At 41.2% G+C, this 21,357-nt stretch overlaps 1 protein-coding gene across 6 annotated transcripts in view; it reads left to right on the top strand.

Moving 5' to 3' along the window:
• Positions 1–20,829, top strand: part of kcnd3 (potassium voltage-gated channel, Shal-related subfamily, member 3) — an 86,014-nt gene extending 65,185 nt beyond the window's left edge. For 3 of the 6 annotated variants that reach the window (XM_046397059.1, XM_046397060.1, XM_046397058.1), the window contains exons 3-8: positions 2,919–3,087; positions 12,322–12,423; positions 15,297–15,329; positions 15,443–15,535; positions 16,524–16,783; positions 17,484–20,829. In XM_046397059.1, coding sequence (XP_046253015.1) covers positions 2,919–3,087; positions 12,322–12,423; positions 15,297–15,329; positions 15,443–15,535; positions 16,524–16,783; positions 17,484–17,658 — 832 coding nt within the window. In that variant the 3' untranslated portion in view covers positions 17,659–20,829. Of the gene's footprint in view, positions 1–2,918; positions 3,088–12,321; positions 12,424–15,296; positions 15,330–15,442; positions 15,536–15,886; positions 15,999–16,523; positions 16,784–17,483 lie in introns of those variants that run through there. The other 3 variants (XM_046397062.1, XM_046397063.1, XM_046397061.1) reach the window with 3 other exon arrangements.
• The last annotated feature ends 528 nt before the right edge of the window (positions 20,830–21,357 follow it).

Genomic DNA, 21,357 nt, shown 5'->3' with positions numbered 1-21,357 from the left:
TTCTGAGACATTTACCTCCACCTCCATCCCCGCCTTCAATGAAGGTTCGCAGTCAGAAATGGCCCTTGCATTCATCCAAGCAGGAGGGGAAGAAATTACATCTAACTACACTTATCACGTGCACACACACACACACACACATATGCACATCCTCACCCTCACAGCACTCACTACAGATTTTGCTTTCTTTAATGTGTGCAGCCCAAGCTTTATCTCGGTGCCACATATAATGGTCCATAGATCGTATCATCAGAGACGGGCCAGCTTGACTAAATGGGAGCGGCAAATTGACTGTAGTATTTGGAGAGAAGGGATTCTATCAGGCAATCTGATAGGATCCCATTAAAGAAGGCTTGCAGATGAATATGATTAGCTTTTCATTCCTCCTAATGGAAACATCTTTTGAAGAGGGGAGGGGATGAAATGTTTGGTAGTGATAGTGCCTCTGTGCCACTGATGGGATTGTTATTTCCTAATTTGGGTAGAAAGGCCATTAAAGTTCTTGGAAGGGACGATGAATGTTCTCAGTAAGTATACTCTCAGTTATGGCTGTGGACCAGTGGCTTGCTGTGTGTGGGCAGTGCTTGGCTTTGTTGATGTGAAAAAAACCACCCTCCTCTTAAATGGCTTCATATTGGGCTTGTTTTTGCCGAAATCTGTGACTAATGAGTATGAGGCTTCATCTCTTGTTTCATCCCCTTCCCCAAAATGAGCGAAATGGTTTTTTTTTTGTTGTTGTTTTTGTGTGTGTGTGTGTGTGTGTGTGTGTGTGTGCATGCATGAGCTATCATCCTGCATTTTTACCATCTCCAATAGACTGTGACAGAAGTGCTTCATTAGATTATGGAACGACTATCATGAGCACAACTTCTTAAGCAGATTATTGTTCATTTATGTGGAGCCTCTGGGGTACTGTTTGCCAAGTCCTCAAAAAAAAACAACCAGCATTATTCTCTGTGATCCATCAGAATGAACGAAATTGTTGAGTGCCATTTAGAAATATGTTTCTGGATATCTGCGAGAACTTTAATGTCATTACTACACAAATGGCCTCACACTCATTTGGTTTGGCTGCTGTGAAGCACGCTGCTCGAACAGGACGCAGAGTCACACAGCTGTGGACGTTTTCCTGGTTCCTGGTACAGAGTGTGAATGTTTTGTTTGTTGAATGTTTTTTTTTGTTGTTTTTGTTTTTTAACTTCATACTTTTAGATGTGCTTCTTCTATAGTTTCGCATGCTCCTTTCTATTGTTTTTTTAATGTTTCACTTGCACCTTAAAGATTGCATTTCAGTCTCGTTGTACTTTGTACATAGACAATAAAGACATTCTAATAGTAATTCTAATTTTATTTTTTACAACTCAACATGTTCATACTTGGGCCTATAGTGTGGTATAGTGTATATTGCCCGGTAGTACTTTATAGCACTCTTCCACCTTCCAGTGTTTAAGAGTGTGTGTGTGTTTCCATCCATGAGGGCAGAACATCCTCTCTGTAATTCCCCTTCTCTGTGGTTTATTCACACTGCGGCTCACTGACACCACTACAGCTCGCAATTGTCAGTGTTTCTGAAACATCACATTGCTTTCGGGGTGAGTGTGACGAGACGGCGACGAGACATATTCCCTTGTAACATTTTGTTGCTGTCTTTCTGGCTTTGCTTCTGCTGCACTTCTCCTTCCAGCCTCTCAGCATTAAGCAAACTGCAAAAGATATGTTCACAGACGAGTTTGTCCGTGAGCCGTTATCTCAATTGTCAGTTTACCCAAGAGAATCTGTAATCATCACCATGTCTAGCGCGTGTCCTTCATGGTGATTGCGAAGTTTGAGATCTGTTTTATCGAAATTTCTCTTGCAGAGATATAAACTTGACTGACTGTAATAATTTACACCTAAAGAACGAGCTGCACCACTATTCCACCACTGGCTACAGTGAGGCTGTTTCTCATATCATGAAAATAATTTAATGAATTCAAATAAGCATTTCTTGTTTGTGGAGGTTAATTCTTGAGGTTAGATTATTTTAACAGTGAATTACAGATTTATATAACTCACTATGAAGGAGACAAAGATTTGTGCTCAAAATGCTAAATTTCAGTCTTTTTTACCATCAGTCCAGTAACACATAATGCTGGATGCTTGAAGGCTTTTTGTTTCAAGTTTATCTGTAGTCAGACTTGGAGTCAGTAATAAATTCAGTAGAACTTCTTGTTTAGCTGGAAAACAAGAACAAATTACCTGCACTTTTTACTCATGAATAAGAAATGAAGTCCATTAGAAATAAAGGTTGCTTTTCCAACTTAAGTCGTGCTCTTTTAGCTTCTGAATTTCTTCTCGTCCATCTTCTTTTCCTTCCACTGTTGATTCTCACAGTGTGGCTTCTCCCTTTGGAAAAAAAAGGGGGGGATTTAATGTAGTTATTGTAATTGTGTTGTCTGTCTTTGAACTCAAGATGAGATTGCTTTTGACTTGCAAATATTTCAGATTGAATTGGGCTAAATGACTTTTGGAAAATGTATCTGGCATTCACGTGTCCTCCTCATTCTCTTCTCTAAAGGTTAATAGTATCTGGTCTCCGTGAATAAGTCAGTGGGTTTTCCTGTGCCGTTCAGTGACGGAGGAGGTTTGGTAGGAGCCTCTCTCTTTCTCCCTTGGGGTGGGAGAGAGGCAGGAGGTCAAATTTTCTTCAGATGTGAATGGACATACACAGCATGGAAAAGACGAAAAAGGATGAAAGCTTTCTATGAGAGAAATGAATGGGCAGCGAGTTGAAGTGGTTGACTTAGTGTGTGTATGTGTGTGTGATGTGAATCACCTCTAGTTGTCTGTGCCTGACTGGAAGGTTGAGCTCCCACATTAAATGCATAATAAGATGTTTCACTAAATGTATTCTGTCTTTTCTCCCTGTCACCTCTCAGGTATGGAGACATGGTTCCTAAGACCATCGCAGGGAAGATCTTTGGCTCAATCTGCTCTCTGAGTGGGGTGCTGGTAATTGCCCTCCCTGTCCCTGTCATCGTGTCCAACTTTAGCCGCATCTATCACCAGAATCAGAGAGCAGACAAGCGGCGGGCGCAGAAGGTACAGGTGAACACAGTTTTATTTCCCTTCAACTGGGGCCCAGAGGGTTGGACCTCCAACCCAGAGGGGAGCTTTGCCGTCTCTCCCAAAGGAGAGGACTCCACAAGGGTCAGGTCATCCCGGAGACTAATGATGATGTGTGTATAATGCACATTGACTTACATTCACATTAACAATAGGTGTGTCATATATATTCAGTGACATACATTAATGGAGGTTCTCCCTTGACATGAATACCTCAACCCTGAACTTCTGCTTTTCCTTTGGCTCTGCATAAATAAATCATTTTTTTACCCAGAGTCAGACAGTACTGATATCTTCTTTTACATTATCTGTGTGCAGCTTGAAATGTAATTTTCTAGGTTAGTTTTGCATAGCTCAAATCCCAGTGGGATCAAGAGGAAGCTCCATAGGTAGCGCAGCAGAACGAAGCTCCACTTTGTTTCTCTAAGTGAGGAAAAGGAATATTTGCAGTTCGCACAATCCGGTTCAAATTTATATACATTTCTGAAGTGCTTGAAGCTCCAATGATCACTGAAGCGTCATTCTAGAGAGCCAAAAGAAATGGAATAGGAACAGTCAAAACTGTCATATTGACATTTAAGGTGTGTTGAGCAATTAATTATGTCAGCTCCTGCATTGAGTAACAACTGACCAAAATTTTTTGAAATGAAAGAAACATGACAAAGATAGCAAACATAAAAGAAACATTACAAAGCCTGTTGAACTGTTAACGGATGATAATGTTGCAAAATTTCAATCAAAACCTTCAAGTTGTTAGTGGGTTACTTGGTCACTGCCAGTTAAATCTGATCAGCCCACACCACTGATTCCCACAAAAAGGAGTTTTTTAATTATGAAAATATAAAAAGTTATGGAGAAAAATGTGGAAAATAATTTTAAATCAATTTTTTAAGACTGTAGAGCCACAGCATTGTGCTCTTTCATGATCCTGTAGACATCCCTGGCCTGAGCTGAACTAAGCTTGCTGTTCTGACTCTTATTACTATGTCAAATATCACATTTTCACAAGATAAATGTGAATCTATACCCCAAACCCATTTAAAACCCTAAGACTAAATCATAAAAGAACCAAGGAAGTTAATATCAGCAATTTCCATGTTCACGTGGTTTTCTTTGTAGGTTGTGGGAGATTTTATCCTTGTGAGTATAGCAATAAAACCACATACAGACACAAATTCAGAGATGGATTATGTAAATGTGTTTTTAAACTGCAGAAGATATAAAGATCCTGCCTTCCTTTGGGTAAACAGCCCAGCCATTAGACCTTTAAAGAATCATGCTGTGTTGTGTCACTGAGCCAAACTGGGTAGCACCATCAGATAGCAGGCAGGACTGGTAATCACAGTTTGAGGGCCAGCGTGATCATTTTTGTTCTCCTGAGATAGATACTTTAGTAGTGTGTTTGTTGTTGAGCTGGCAGACATGCACACACTGACACATATTTTCTATTCCTTTCTCTCATCACTCTCTTTCACACCTCTCTTCGCAAGTATTTTCAATTCTTTGTCTTATTTCTTGTTGTCTCTTCCCTAATTTTTTGCTCCTCTGTCTCTACCCCTCCATCACATGCTCTCTGGTTGTGGTTTAAAATCTGTTTAAAGTTGTGCAGTTCGACCGTGGTGTGACCGCTGCCCAGTCTTAACTAACTGTAACCTTGTCTGCCAAGCAAGACTCCGGTGTAACACAGCCAAGTGCACTGGAGAGGTAAGGACACAAAAAGGAGACGGAAAGAGGAACTGAAGAAATTATCCAGATTGAAAACAGGTTGGAACCTTTGAGAAGTATAGTGTTGATTCAGAAGAGAGAGTGAGAGGAGAAGAGTGACGATGAGGAGGGCCAGAGGGAAGGAGGGAGGCGGGGGAGGCAGGGGGAGAGTAGTAAGGGGGGAAAGCTGGAGGCGCTGTGCGTCCTAATGCTGTGTTCTTTCCTGAAATAGCCATCACCCAGATGAGGTGCTGGCTGGAAGGAAGGTGTGTGTGTGTCTGTCTGTCTGCATGTGTATGTACGTGCATCTGTTTAAGTGCATGAATCCACATCTGCGTCTGTGTGAGTGTGTGTGTGTGAGTGCATCAGCCACACTTCCTGTCAGTTTAGACCCTGCCCTTGGTTTGTCCCATCCTCCTGTGTGTGTTCTCCACTGAGCTGCAGTGTGGTGCAGTGTCCCAAACACCACTCGGTATCAGACACCCACACCTCCAGAACTACCCATCAACTGACCAGTGTAGCATGACGGTGCTGTCGTCATTAACCAGTACTAAATCACTCCCTCGGGCACTATAATGCCTGCAGTGAAGTCAGCGATTTGCTCAAGCACCCATACACCCAACAGATATGTTTTCTCAATTTCATAACGGCATGACTCAAACGTCTTGTCGTTGCCTTCATAGTAATATTCCACCTGGATGCCCTGATCCTCAAGAAGCATTATTACTACGGCAAATCAAGGTTTAATTGCCAAGTATAATGATAGGTTTGCAAATGTGATATTTTAGAGCATTTAGTAGATGCAATCTGTGTACCGTCTCGGTCTTTAATTAGCTCACAGGATTAACTGTTGCCTAGCATTTAAGCTTGTGTGCTTAAGACCAGCGAAGTGTGTCTTGAATTACATATTGTGCTAGCTTTAGTGGTACAGGCTGGGGAAATTATTTTATTTCACATCCCATGTGGTTGTTAACTAAAATAGCCTTTCAGCTTCTTTTTAGCCATGCTATAAGGTGTGGCTCTTTGGATGGCAATGTCTACTACTTTTTATACAAATGTGATTATACAGATATTTAGAAGATCTGCTGATTTTTTTTAGTTTTTTTTTATCTAGCATCATCCATCATCCATCTTAAGGTTCAGTTTGTCCCATACTTTTTTGAAACTAATAACATCCCCATCAGTCCCAGCTGTACTTGGTGTTTGGTGCTAACTGCTAACATTAACATGGTAAACTAAAGTGATGAACATGACAAAAGTAACACCTGCTAAACATGACCATGTTAGCATTGTTGCTGTGAGCCTGTTACTGAAATATGCCGTCATTAGCATTTAGCTCCAGGCCCTGTTGTACAGCCTCATGGCACCACTAGCACAGCTGTGGACTCTTAAACTTGTTGCGTTAATTTGGAGTAACTGTTACTGTTACTGTCGCTAACATGTGTTCAGCTCATTCCATATTACATCACCTTAATTTTATGCTGTTTGATTTTAGGTGGACACTCTCTCACACTATAAAAGGTCAGTGTAGAGGGTGTATGATAGAGCCATTATCACTGCTGCTCTTTCACTGCTAATGACAAGTGTGATCTTTAATGTGTCACCCAAGCCATGAATTGGTCAAGTATACCATTCCTGTCAGTACCCCATTACTACTGCCTACATAACATGCACATGTTCTTTAATGCTCCGTAACTTTATTGCCATATGACCTTCACGGCTGTTAAGCCAACCATTTAGCAAGGTAAAAGGTCATTTACCATTGTAAAATGTCATTTGTTCTGCATTTATTACCTTCTTGTGGTTGTATTTCACTGAAAATCCATTCTTCCTCAGCTCATTTCTTAAAATAAGGCCATGTTTAACTGAGAATAAAATAGGATATCCAGTCAAGATTGCCTTTCACAGTACTTAAGCGATGAGGGGGGAAAGGAAGGAGGGAATCATTCAGGATCCCTCAGCATTCACCAGCCACATCTCTTTTTTCCCCTCTTTACATGCTTTACCCCTCCCTTCCTGCCCCCCATTCATATCCATCTTCATTCAGGGCTAATTGTTAGCTGTTCTGGGCTCCCATTACAATTAGCCATCCATCTGGGTGGTGGAAGAGACACAGCCCCTGATCCATCTCATTGCAAAATGGAAAGATACAACTTTGATATGAGGATGCCACCAGTTGCTGTGTGGCAAATCAGGAACACACAGCTGAGACACAAACAACTCAGATTCAACAAATAAATCTCTCTTTTGCCTCCCTTTTTCCTTCATTGTCACTACTTTTGTACTACAATGAATTGAACACAGAGTTTAAGCTCTTCTCTGTCTTACCTCATGATCCTGCAAAATAATCTGAAACCATGTCGAAAGTGCAGGGTTAGAGCTTATTTGCGTAAAGGTAATATCCTCAGGTAGGTCTAATTACAAATTATGAATAATACTCCTGAAAGAGGGCAAGATTTAAATGGAAAATCACAAAAGCCAAGTGATACAGACGGATTAAAAAAGAAGGGGGGTTTCAACGAGTTTAACTTTTAAGTGTGTCTGTGGTTTTCTCCTGCATCTGTTTCTCTGGTGCTGTGAAGAACAGGCCTTCTCAGATGGAACCTGAACCCTGGTTTGCTAGGAAAAATGCATCTTACCCATACACTCAGATGTATTCATATAACTGCAACCTGCAGGTATTATTATTATATATATATATATATATATATATATACAGAGTCTCCCTCTCATCGCTGGAAGAAAAACTTATGTATGTTTGACTGAAACATAATGCCTCAGTATGATGAATCTGGAGATGAAAATTCACTAAAATAAAAAATATTTTTCTTTTTGCAATTCATGACAAGCTCATGTTGTTCAGGGGGATTGGTGAAATTGACTTGAAAACTCGTAGGAGCAAACTTAAAAGAAAAATAGTATGATAAGAATACAAAAAAATCAATCAGCTTTTCAATCAGCCTATTACAGTAGTTTTTTTATCATGTTTTCTTTTTTCTATAAAAAGGTGTCTGTCTTACATAGTCATTTTGTTCAATTTGAAATATGCTATTCATCTAATCAAACCTGTTGATTGTCAGTCAATTGTCATTGAAGAAGCAACTTGTACCCTGTAGTGTTGAACAATTATGGATCTTTCTTTGACAATATGGCTCATTGGTAAATCACAAATCTTGCCTCAGGCACAGAAGAGCAGAATCTTTATGTTTCTCTCGTTTTTGTTTTGAAAATTCACTTTATCGGCTTGTCTTTTTTCCACTTTTACTGGAAATCTTTCTTGAGTTCGACCAGTTGTTGTCCTCAAACTTAGTGAATAGTAAAATTACTGTCTGTTGCAGTTCATAAGCATAACATTGGCTCGGGGCTTACATGGCAGCAACAAAACAAAAACAAGTCCTTCTCCCTGCCCCCCCCCTCCAGTCTCCCTCCCTTTGCTCTAAATCATCTCACTATTGTTTTTAGCCCTCCCTCAGAAGACTGGAGTCAAAAGGTGGAGATGACTTCTTGCTGAGAGTGTTTTGCCCTTCTAGACAATCAATAAAGTCGTCTGCGCTTTGCAAGGCAGAAGGCAGGCCAAACAGAGAGATGGAGGGATGTTGACTAGGGACCTCACTGAGGGGGGTCAAGAGTGCTCCTATGAATTATGTCCTTTGTTAAAAAAAAAAAAAAAAAAAAAAAAACATCCTAAGCATCAGCATCACAGCAGGTCACAAGCAGAGCCATACTTTATAAGGAGGAGGTAATCCAGGCTTAGCAAAGGTATTTTGTCTCTCTAAGTGGTGTTAGTCTGAGGTTAAGCTGTCTTTGCTACAGAGGCAGATATCTGTGGACCAGAGGTGTCAGAAGACTTGATTTTCACCGAATCAATTCTTGCCATCGTCCTGCCTTCATCAACTCCCAGATGGATTTTTTTTTTTTTTTTAGGTTTTTTTGGGTTGTTTTTTTTTTCTCCAATTCCTCTACTCTTTTTCTCTCTGGTCTCTCTTGTTTGTGTCAGCATCTCTTTGTCTTTGTGGGCTCTGTGTGTGTGTGTGTGTGTGTGTGTGTGCGTGCGTGTGTGCGTGTGTGTGTTTGCTATCGTAAGGCAACGTACCTCAGACAGACTTATTTCCTTGCGGCAGAAATGTCAGCATGTATAAAAGCAACTTCTTAGATGAGTGGCAGCTGCAAAATAAAATGAGACTCTTCCACAGCTAGTGTGTGTGTGTGTGTGTGTGTGTGTGTGTGTGTGTGTGTGTGTGTGTGTGTGTGTGTGTGTGTGTGTGTGTGTGTCTGTGTTTATCGGGGGTGTATTGAGGTGTGCTCCCTCATCAGATGGTCTCCTTTCACTTGTACGGTTCCGAGGCAGGCCTGAGGCAGAACCTAATCTGGTCTCATAGCTCAATTGCTCCATTTTTCACTCAGCTAAATATTATAGAGTAGGAATAGGAAGTCTACTAAGCTGTAACTCACAAGGTGGCATGAATTTTTAAAGTTTTACTTTCAACAAAAAAATGAACTTCTAAGAAGACTTCCTGGCATTGCTCAGTGGAGTACGGCATGGGAGCTGGGAGGGATATATAGCATTTTTTGATCAGTTGAGGATATGCCAATTTATATCCCTCAGCTGGCAGCAAATGGTGTTAAAATGAAGCATTTGTGCTGGCTTGCATCCTATATCTGTGAAGTGTGATTGATTCGTGGCAGGAAGAAGAGAAACAAAGAGGAAACAAGGTGTTTGGACCAGTTTATAGGCCCTTGGGTGTCAGAAAACATCTGGAGCATTTCAACCAATGATTTTAAGCAGCAGTAACTAACCAGGCTCACTTTTTTTAATTGTGCTTTTTTTTAACATGCTGCAGCATACATATCTGTTCTGTCAAATCTGTTACTTGTATTAGTTATATTTCATACTTTGTGGATTCATGTTAGTGCCATCTACTTATTTGTTTCCATCTACATCGATTGAGAGCTTATTTCCCTACACCCAGTCAAAATGCTTTGTGTTTGCATAAAGCAGGAACAAGGATGTTCTATAGCAGCCTGCTTCACAACACAAAAGTTACAATAGTTTTCCTGCTGAAATCATCAAACATTAACACGCCTCTTTACCTGCAGCTTTGCTTGTTGAAAGAGCATCCAAACAAACATTAAAAAACTGATGTTGGCAGTAAGCGGACTGGATGACTGCTTGACTGCTCAGCTGCAGCACATTAAACAGCATGTAAAGTTGCCTAGTATCCAAGAATCCTAATATTTGAATGTTCAGCACTTTGGAGTGACCACAGACAAATTTTGCATTTAAAGTTTATTTAATCTGTTAACAAACACCTCATGCTGAATCATCTGTCACAGTTTTCTGTGAAACTATGGCTTAAAGTATATTCAGTGTGTGGGGAAGAACAGTTCCAGTGCTGAGAAATTGTTTATCTTATCATTACACTTTAAGTTTCACACACTGTGCTGTGTGCGTGTGTGTCCGTGTGTGTTGTTATGTGGTGTGTATGTGACTGTGTGCCTCTGTGTGAAGGAATGTGCACCAGATACATTTTTTTTTTTTGTTTGGCCATGTAACCCTCCACATGGTGTTCTGTGTATGTGTAGGTGTTAATGGAAGCCTTGTGTCCATGGTTTCCTTACACTCCTGTGTGTTCTCTCAGTGCTGCTTCAGCAGCAATTCTGGCTCAATCTGTCGTGCCGTGGCTGTGCCTGAAAGCACAGATGGGCCTTAAACATGAACGCCCAGGGTCCCCAAAGGCCCCGGGAATCTATCAGAGAACTGCAGAAGTAGATTCAATCTCACAGGACATGTTCTTAACATCCCCTCCATTACCCCTGCGCTGCCTGGCAACCATTGCCACAGTCACGGGCTCCTGTTTGTATGGTGACCCCAGAGAGACAATGCCACTGGCTGAGCACAATGCCAGAACATAAAGAAGGGTTATCCCAAAGGCCTGTGGGAATGCTGTGCCAGCACAAATGTACATAGGTGTTAGAGTGTGAGGAAAAACTTGTCAAGGAGAGCATGAGGGAGGGTGAAAGAGACAAACAGATGGATAAAGATGGTTTGAACAGGAGAAAGTGAACAGTTTTAAGGGAGTTGGGTTTGTGCTATAAGTGCTGCTGTGGGCTGCAGTGCATGTGTCTTCACATACACTTTTGTTTATCTCCCCTGCTCCTCTTTAGATTACTAAATCACAGCATGAGCTACCTGCAGGTCAACAAACATTGCCATGCTTTAAATGAAACTCAAGTGAGGGGATGAGCTTGAATTACCATAGATTACCATACTCTTACTGAGCCAGGTATTTCTGCTGGTGTTCAGTATGGCTTGTATATGTATGGAAATTCAGACGAGGTATAAAGACGAGGAGTACATGCATAAGCACACACAGAGATAAGAAAACACACATCCACACACTCAATTAACCCCCCAGCAGTGCATGGGCCCCATACCAAACGAGCACTCTGTCTGCTCATCATTTACACAGCTCACATTAGCCTTCTACCGATTCCCCTTCAATGAATCCGTTGTTCTATTTTAAAATGCGGGAAGCGAAGCGACGGTAACGCACACAATTTGCAGATGCACTGAGTCTGACACCCAACTCTTGACTTTGACAGGAAAATGGCGAATGAGTGACTCAAATTACACTATCCTGTAAAAGCAGCTCTTTTGGTAACTGAGGGATTTATTGAGACTCACATTTTCACGCAGGCCTGTGTACACAGACTAACGTGCTCCCGTGCACATGTTTTCAGGAGACACAGTGCACTTTCTGGTGAAGCACAAACGAGGACACTGGAGTAGAATGCTTCCACTGCTGTGCTAAAGCTACTGATGTATAAAGAATGTCCTCTAAGGACCAGAGTGTATCTGTTCTTCCTCATATTCCTTCTCTTCGTCTTGTTCGTCTCTGTTGCTGAATGCCTCGCAGGAGATTCGACAGCGTGATAGAAAGAGAGGCAGGGAGCGAAGAAAAGACTGGACTGTGCATTAACTGTTCTGAACGGGTTTGATGACTAAACACGCATTTAAGCTGACAATAACGATGTAGAGCATTATGAGCCCGGACACTTGCTTGATTTATTCAGCTAAACAAAACTGCTAACATAGCAGCTCAGAAACAGCCCAAATAAATTGGATTCGGTATTTTACAATACAGAGTGACGCTTAGCCGCTTAATTCATGCAGGATTTACCTGCTCTACTCCGAGCTGCCTCTCTAACTGATTTTCAACCAAAGGAATGTGTTAGCATGTAGTCACCATGAATCATGCATAAGTATCACAGGAGATCAGAGTGAATTTATCACAGGAGATCAGAGTGAATTTATCAAGGGAGATCAGAGTGAATGCTTTAGTAGCTCATGTTTGATTTGATCTATGAAATCTCAACTAAAACGTCAAGCGTGTGAAAGTGCTGCAGCTCAAATCGGTGGGATGTTTCATAAAGATACCCAATCATTCAGACCTAAGATGTGGTATAGGCACTGATTAACTGCTGGTTTCTATGGTCTCTTCCTCTTTGCAGAAAGCCCGTTTGGCCAGGATACGAATATCCAAGACAGGAAGCTCCAATGCCTTCCTGCACAGCAAGCGCAATGGCCTGTTCAACGAAGCTCTGGAGTTCACAGTAAGGCCAGCCTCTGAACCACAGACACCACAACTCATCGTAGTTTTCCTCAGGACTACCAAACCACATAAGACATACATGTTTACACTTAAAATTAAAACTGATGAGAGCGACAGCGTGACCTCTGAGTGTCCTTGGAAAAAACGGTTCTGAGGACTTCAAGGCAGGCACTGGATGCAGTCTTGCTTGTCGCTCCTTTAATTATCGGTTCTTAGAATTCAGTCAACATCCCATAAGAGCAGCTAACTGTGATCTCATTTGTTAAACGGCACTTCTAATGTGAGCATCTCTGAGCCCAGCTGCCCAGCTGAGGAACAGGCTTCAGGCGATGCAGCAGGAAATGTAAACACAACTCAAGGATGTTTCTTGCCTCACCAAAATGTTGCGGTTCACAGGCACTATAGTGGCCGGGGGCTGACACAGCGCAAAAACAAAAACAAGTGCTTCTTCCTCCCTCTTCCTCTCCCACTCTCTGTATGTGTCTCTATTCAATAGCTGTCTCTCTCTCTCTCTCTTTCCACCAGCAGTTGTTGACGACAGAATAGCACCAGTGATTATACTCAGGCTGTGGCTGAATAATGCACTGAATTATTACTGATATTGCCTTAAGAGACAATATACTGCAAAGGCAACAACATTTTTATGGATGTGGTTATGCTTCAGTTTACCTTGGTTGCAAGTGAAGTGTAATGAGTAAAGCTGGACAGCGTATACTGAAGTTGCTATATTGATTTTTTTTTTTTTTTTTAATTTGTGAGATTGCTTCTTGATACGATAGTGTTAGGAAGTTAAAAGGTTTGTAAAAGTTCTATGTAAGCAAAGACTCTCCTGTGGTTAATTTAACTTGTGACTCTCAGACATTTATATGTTGTTTATAGAACTCAAAACCAAATGTAAGTGTATCATTATTTAAGGGTTAATTCATCGGACAGTGGACATAGTGTTTGATTAAGATTGCCCAAGATGGCCGTATCATGCTGGTTATGTAGCTTACTTTCTAATTTGCTTTTATTATAATGATTTCACCACTTGAATAACAAACGTCGCATTAATGCAAAAATAATGTGAGCAGTAAAACCATAACAGTTTTTATCATGAAGGCCTCAATGAGAAAAGTTTTTTTTTTTTTCAATATTGTGTAGGTCCAGCTCAAAAGTAACTGAATATAACATTATTTTAAGGCTTTTTTTCTCCTTTGCATTGATAAAGTTATTTGTTTAATATATGTTTTTGTCAGTTTGGACTTAACATTAGCAACTGTTAAAGTGTCAGCGTTGGTAGGGACTACCAGACTGGCTGTCCAAAGCCAATAGTTAATATCTCATTTACAGTTCTGTGCCTCCTCAATGTAATGTTAATTGTTGTCAAATGTAAATATAATTATAAAACGCCTATTTACTGGAAACATGTACTGTACCATGCAGGGCAACGCAGAGTGTGTTTGGACGCTCAGCAGATCAAGCTGTTTCCAGTCTCTACAGTATGGTGGCCACCTGGGTGGTGAGCCACAGCCGCCTCCAGACAGACTGCTGATACGGGCTTGCAGTCGCATGTATTGTGAAAGACGGAAATAAAGTCGAGCTTAACACCTGTGTTTTACTGCTGTGTTAGGTACACATCAGCAGCATGAACACAGGTGAACGGTCTCGACTAAGACAAACCGAGTCATCGTGGCGGGAATATTACCCTCTCAGCAAAGATGCTTCTGCTTACATCACCAGCCGCCCGCTTAACAAACAGAAAATTGCTACAGTAAATCTTCCAAACATGGCATTTTACTCGCCTTTCGGCGGTGCTGTGGAGCATGCAGGATCAGGGCAGTGGTTTTTGACTTTGTTTTTTAACGGATAACAACCACACAACACAGAATCTGCTGGCAAAGATGATGCAAGCCGTTGAAAGTCTGTATATGTGAAACACTGATTTACTTCTAATAAGAACAGTGATGGCATTCTGCAGTACACTGAAGAGACATCTTCCCATGTTCAAGCTAGGCTATTATGGCCACTATTTATAGCTGTGATACAGAATAAATAGTTTTCTGTGTACTAAATAGATCCATATTTAAATATATAAAGATTTAAAACTTCAGATCCAGTTTTGATATAAATTGAAAGGACATCTCATAAGGACATCATATTCTAAGGGTTACCTGGGAAGTCCAGTGTACCTAAAGTCAACAGAGGAGATAAAAGACTTGTAGTATAATATTAAGGTTGATCTATCTGAAGATCAGCTTTTTTTTATGTGCACATCGTCCACAAAACCTTTGAGTCATTGATTTATTAGACTAATAAGCATATATAACAAAGAAAAGCAGAAGAACTGCTGAACATTTTCAATCAAATGGTGTTTTTTTTATTGATTTGGCTTTTTTATTTAGTTTCTTGGAGGATCCAGGAGACTCCCCGACAGTCCACTTCTTCTCTGACTCACCTCGCCACAGCCCAGACAAGAGCTTCATATCTAAACCACCACAGAAACTAGACATGGCGCCCACTGGTTTCACTCACAGATACACACACAAATAAACACATAAACATGCCGCAGCATAAAAAATACCGAATATGGAAAACAAGTCATTAAAGAGTCGCTTGAGATGGAGGCAAAATGTCACAATGGAAATTTTTTATATGAATTGTATATACTGTACATCCATTAGGACTGAGTTGTGCTAGAAGTCTCCCTTGGAGCACAGATCAGGGCTCTGGCTCCAGTGATGTTAGCAGACATGCCTCACGGGGTCAGAATAGTAATGTTCCTTGTGTCTGACTGGCATGACTGCGGCCCTGATGGGTGTCTGTTCTCTGACCTATGAACGTGAGTAAAACTCTACCTGTCTGTTCTCCTCTTGTCTCCTTCTCCAACTGAAGCAACTTCCATACAAGATGAACCTTTCAGATCAGGTACTGAGACAGCAGCCGGTCACGCACCTCCAACATCTGATCAGTGTCTTCCTAAAAGAAAATGTAGCATTGCATTCATTCTATGTGTGTGTGTGTGTGTGTGTGTGTTACAGAGTTCCACTGAGGAGGAGCAGCGGTTAAGCAAGTCTACCTCTCTATTAGAGAGCCAGCACCACCACCTGTTGCACTGTCTGGAGAAAACCACTGTGAGTCACACACATATAACCTGTTTATGTTAATAATATCACAATAGTATTTCTAATAATGAGAGATCCAAATAATTTAATTCTTCTCTTTATTTTTTCCAAAGTCTTTTCAAAAATTGAAGCTGTTGTTGTGTTGATTTTAAAATGGCAAAATTAATTCAGATATAAAGCCCAATTTGTCCAGTCATCCATACATTTCTCTTTAGCCGTGGCACAACCAGGCTAAATGTGTATACAGTAGCTCTGCAGTATTTGTCTGTGCATGGGCAAGTGCAGCCCATTGTAGCGTGATGTTCGGTACGACACATGCTCGTCTGCCTGTATGTGATACGTACGCTCTGTCTGTTTCAGCCTGGCACAACTCAGAGCTTGGAGAATGAAAGTATCTCGTATGCACTGCTGCACACACACACCCAGACTCATTTTTCACCTTGTATATTTGTGAAAAATGGACCACATGAAGGTCAGCATGAATGTAAATTTAAACCTGAGATAGCTGATTTTTCTTTTTTCTTTTTTTTTTTTTTTTGCACAGTTAAGAGAAGCTGAAACAAACTTTAAACACAGTATTGGCATGCTGGCAACCAAACAGTGCCAAAACCAAAACATTGTAGCTATAAAATAGCTATAAAGCTCCATAGAGCTGACAGGAACTGCTGAGTCATGTGATAATTCTTTTTGGGTTCATTGCTACAAGCGACCCCTCTCATATGCAAGAAATCATGCAATCCATCCTATGGAACATTAATTCTGAGCTAAGCTTCAACACCCTAAACATACCTTCTAGGTATGCATACACACACACACACAGAGGCACACACATTCACAGAGGAATTATGGAGCCTGTGAAGCAGAAAATGACAGGCTATATCAAGTCATATTCAGTACATTGTCGTAAATACGAGTGTTGTTAATGTCACATCCTTTTTATGGCTCCCTCTCTGTCTCCCTCCCTCTGCGTTCTCTTTTTCTTTCTCCTGGTTTGTAGAACCACGAGTTTGTGGATGAGCAGTATTACCAGCAGAGCTACCTGGAGGCAGGGCTGCAGAATTACCCGTCCCGAAGCCCCTCCCTCTCTAGCCAAGATGGCATGACGGGCACATGCTGCACCCGCCGAAGCAAGAAGCACCACACCCCTTTACCGAATGCCAGTGCCCCAGCACACATGCAGCCTTTGACACATACGCACGCACACCAACAAGGCTTGCAGGAGCTCAGCACCATCCACATCCAACCCCTCAGCACCAGGTGAGCTCAGGATTTGAACAGCTCTATTGCAAACAGGCTTCTGCTTATGCACCCAAAAGACAGGGAGCAACACGAGCATCTCAGTGGAGTTGTTTTCCTGGTCATCTAACAAATGCAAATTGAATATTCACCTTTTAACACTGGATTAGGCCGCCATCTCAAATATTAGCGCTTGCTTGATGCTCATCTTCTTTCACCAACCAGAGTTTAGTTTGTTGTTTCTAAACTTGTTTCCAGAAAAAAAATAAATAAATAAAAAACTTGACCACAATTTCATTAGCAGAATGCTGTGTAGAGAGTTTGGTGTTGATTCTCAGTGGGTTTGACACTTTAACACACACTCTCATAATTACACCTGGGTACTTTTTAAAGCTCCACAAAACATGTCAGCCAGTTCATGCTAATGGTGATTTAAACACGACAGTGTTTGTGCAGTTTGAAAGAGGTAAGAAATTATGTTTCTTTGGTTATTGGCATTTCTATGACATTTCCCCTTTGAGAGACAATAAAAGCAGCCTTGATCTTGAACACATTTTAAAGGAAAGAGGAAGGTTTCTCCTTCACTTTTCCTCAACCAGAACTGATCCGGTAATCTTCAGTCACAAACTCCTCTCCGTAAAGGGCTTGGCTCACATAGAATGTTTCTATACAGACATACCATCCTAAGCCTTTATTGTCTTTCCTCCTTTTTCTCCGATAGCCGCTCCAGTCTGAACATGCGTGTAGACGAGCCAGCACCCCTGAACTGCCAGAGCAGCCAGATCACCACAGCAATCATCAGCATTCCCACACCGCCAGTGACGACTCCTGAGGGCGATGCTCATCTGCCCGCGGGCCCCACCCACCAGAACGTTGTGAAGGTGTCCGCACTGTGAAGACTAGAGTGCAGGAGCACCACACAGAAAGACAGACAAAGACTCATCGAGACAGACTGAGGGACAGAAGAGAACTGGGAATGGTGGAGGAGAAGGCATTTAGAGTCCTAGTCTGGCCATGGTGGAGCCTGCCCTCTGCTGGTCATGTACTGTAATGACATGGACTCCTTTCACAGACGGAGGATGGCTTTTAGCTACAGCATATTCATGTTAGTGGTCGGCGTGCATGTGTGCGCGTATGCAATGCGATATGCGTGGGTGAAAGGGTGGGGGAATGTGTGGAGGCAGTCGTTTTAGGCGAGGAGGCGTGTGAGAGTGTGCCTCCCAAGTGTCAGAGATGAGTTCCCAGAGTAAGTCATGTGTCACTGTGCACAAAGCACCTTTTTATGATTTTCGCTTCAGTTTGGCTCTTATGTACTCTTTTATTTTCTGCAGGAGATATAAGGGAAAAGGAAGGAAACTCAAAAGGGAAAGAAAAAAAGAATAATACATAATCAAAACTTTCAATCAAAACCACCAATTTAACCCCGCCCATTCGTTTTGTGTCATTTTGTCCCACTCACCTGTTGATAGATAAATATGCCACCATTCATTTTCAGGTCCAATATTATTCCAGTTGAGTGAAAACTCTTTCAAAGATGAAACGTGGTTGGTGTGTCTGTGATGGCGTTACCAATGAGTTTCATATTTGTGAATGAATGTACGTGAATTTTTGCTAGATAGAGGAATTGTGACGTTTTGGATAGGAGGTGTGTGTGTGTGTGTGTGTGTGTGAGAGAGAGTGTTTGAATGTGTTTATCTCAGTTGATTGAAAACTTGTGTTTCAATTCTTCTGAAAGTCTCTATGGCTTAGTATATGGTATATTTGACTAGCTGCCACTCTGAAGGGTTCATTGTATGCATTTCTGTCCTAAATTCTCAGCTACAGGCCTTTTACACAATATGTGCCTGTTTTGCTGGAATAAAAAAAGAGATTTATTTGTTTTTATACTTTTCTGAATCCTCCTTCCCCTGTTTTTTTTTCCCATCTTTTGGCTGTTGCAGACCTCTAGCTAACATATTTCTCTAACAAAGAACACAAAAAAGTACATTTTGAATTCAAACCACAACAATTAAAAGCACAAGGCATTTCGCTGAGAATTTCTGACAGGAATCCGTCCTGAGCCCGGGTTCTTTGTGAATATTGTTAATAGAATATTTTGTAATATTTCACCATCGTTTGGCAGAACCAGTGAAGCTGTCTTCTCGTTCTCTCTTTCTCTCTCCCTCAGTCTGTCTTTCTCTCTTGCTCTCTCTGCATTTTTCTCTCTCTCTCTCTCTCTCTCTCGTTGTTGTCCTGTTGTATCCCTACCTCCTGTATGAACAACAGTATGCTTTCAGTAGCCTTTATAGCTGTCAACGTTTTTTCTTCCCCAAACTCAGCGGGCATTTTTTTCAAAGTTGTTCAGTATGTGTACTCTATGTGGTTAGGAAACTTGGTGTTTGTACTTTTTGTCCTCCTTGGTGTTTCAAAGGATTTTATTTTACTTTATCTTCGGGAGAACTTAAAGCAGGGGAAGTCTGTTGTAACGGTGACCTCGGAGATCCGGAGGACACTGGTTGAGCCATCCACAGACCTCTGTCACCAAAAAAAATAAAAAAAAAGACTAAAAAAAAATATATAACTCTGTTCTCTGAACTCGCAGCCCCCAAAATGTAACTTTAGTATTACTTATCATCAAATCCCATCAAAGTTGACCTTTGTAACCATGGACCCTGACCTTTTTATCTCTAACCTCCTAGCTGATGCCTCTGTTGGCCTTTTTCATCTTGAAGGTCACTCTGCTTCCAACAGCTACACAGACAGTTAGGTCTGTCTTTAGGCCAATGAGACCACTGCTTGGGTCTCACCAAAGCAGCTTTAGAAACAACAGACTAAGACCCAACCTCCGCTCCACATAGATGAAATAAAATGTTGATCAAGAGCACACAGACAGGGCTAAAGATGCACCGATATATATCAGCATCCTGTCCATATCAACCAACAGCATATTTCAAAAGCAATACTGGATTTAGTCTAATGTTATGTATGCCCATGTAGCAGGTTTTTTTGTCTGTAGAATTAGACTATATTTAAAAACAACTGTCGAACTAGCAGCAAAATGTATCATGGTCTTTTTAGAAAAGTATTTAATTACCTTAAGATGAAAAGCTTAACCAGTTTTACACATGGATTTGTACCAAGACTACAAAAACAAAAAACAAACAAAAAAAAAAACAAAAACAACATATCATCATCATATCAACCAATATGGCTGGAAATGTATGGCATAATTGGTACCGTATCAGCTCATCATCACGTTAGACCCTAAGATCCCTCAGACTCTTCTGTTGAGATTCACCTCTCTCCGATCCTAAGGACAGTAGCAACCCAAAGACAGACAGAAAACATCCTGCGACGTTCAAACACGATGAGTTTCACGTCCGACGTTCCTAGCAGTGACATAGAACTATTGCTGGTGATTTAGTGTCGTACCCAGAGACAACTGCTGCCTAGATCCAGTATCAGTGTTTAGTCGAACTGTGCGCAAATTTACCTTGAGTGAAAAGAATATATTAACACAAGCACAGGCAAGCCAAGCTTTTTCAGTGTAATTTCAAAAGTGGGGTCGAAGACATTGACTTCATATTCACAGCACTGAGTCTAACATTTACGATCCATTGAAAGGTCTAACAAGGGTATGACAAAGGTAACAGCAGCAGCAAGGTTCCCTGTACTATTTGTTGCTAGGATAGTGATTATACGTGATTTATTTACCGCTTCCCTGTTTCAAGACAGGCTGTTTTGTGTCAGCTGCACTTTCAAAATGACACGGTTTGAATTGTTATGTAAGGATATTTCCACTCAAAGTGTCAAAGGACTGCATTTTTATTTACAAACAACAAAAACAAAAGGTCTGTGATTGTGTTTGTCTCTCTCTTTCTCTGTTCTCCTTTGATTGTCTTTTTTCTGGGCTTGGTCGGTTTTCCTCTTACTCTTTGCTTTGCCCTCCTATGCCACCTGTCATTGTTGAGACTACTGCTGTGCGTATCTTGTCAGGTGTTGGATATTATTTATGACCTTGTCTTGTGTCCCCACTGTGAAACGCCTGATAAAACATCTATATCTGCCACAAATACAAAGTCTGTGAGCTCTCTTCTTCATCCACCTCTAAATCGCTCTGTGTGGAAGTGTGTAAACACAAGGTATGTACACTATATGGACAAAAGTATCAGGACACCTGACCATTTCCCCAACAGGGAATTTAATGACACTGCATTGTGAATACATAGACAGCTTTAACGGTTATAACAGCTTCCACTCCTGTGGAAAGGCTTTCCATGAATTTTTTTTGTGGGAATTTTTGCATGCATTAGAGCATTTGTGAGTTCAGGTGGTGATGTTGGTTGAACAGGTTTGGTTCACAGTCTCTGTTCCAATTCATCCCAAAGGTGTTGAATGGGGTTGAGGTCAGGTCTCTGTGTGGGCCAGTCCTTCCACACCAAATTAATCCAGTCATGTCTTTACGGACTTTGCTTTGTGCACTGGGACACAGTCATGCTGGAATAGAAAAGGGTCTTCCCCAAACTGTTGCCACAAAGTTGGGAGCATAACATTGTCCAAAATGTCTTGGTATGCTGAAGCATTAAGTTTTCCCTTCACTGGGAGTAAGGGACCGA

This window comes from Scatophagus argus, chromosome 8 (genome assembly GCF_020382885.2).
Source record: "Scatophagus argus isolate fScaArg1 chromosome 8, fScaArg1.pri, whole genome shotgun sequence".
Lineage (NCBI taxonomy): Eukaryota > Metazoa > Chordata > Actinopteri > Scatophagidae > Scatophagus > Scatophagus argus.
Note: the sequence above shows the minus strand (reverse complement) of the source record. Positions and strands in the feature narration are given on the sequence as shown.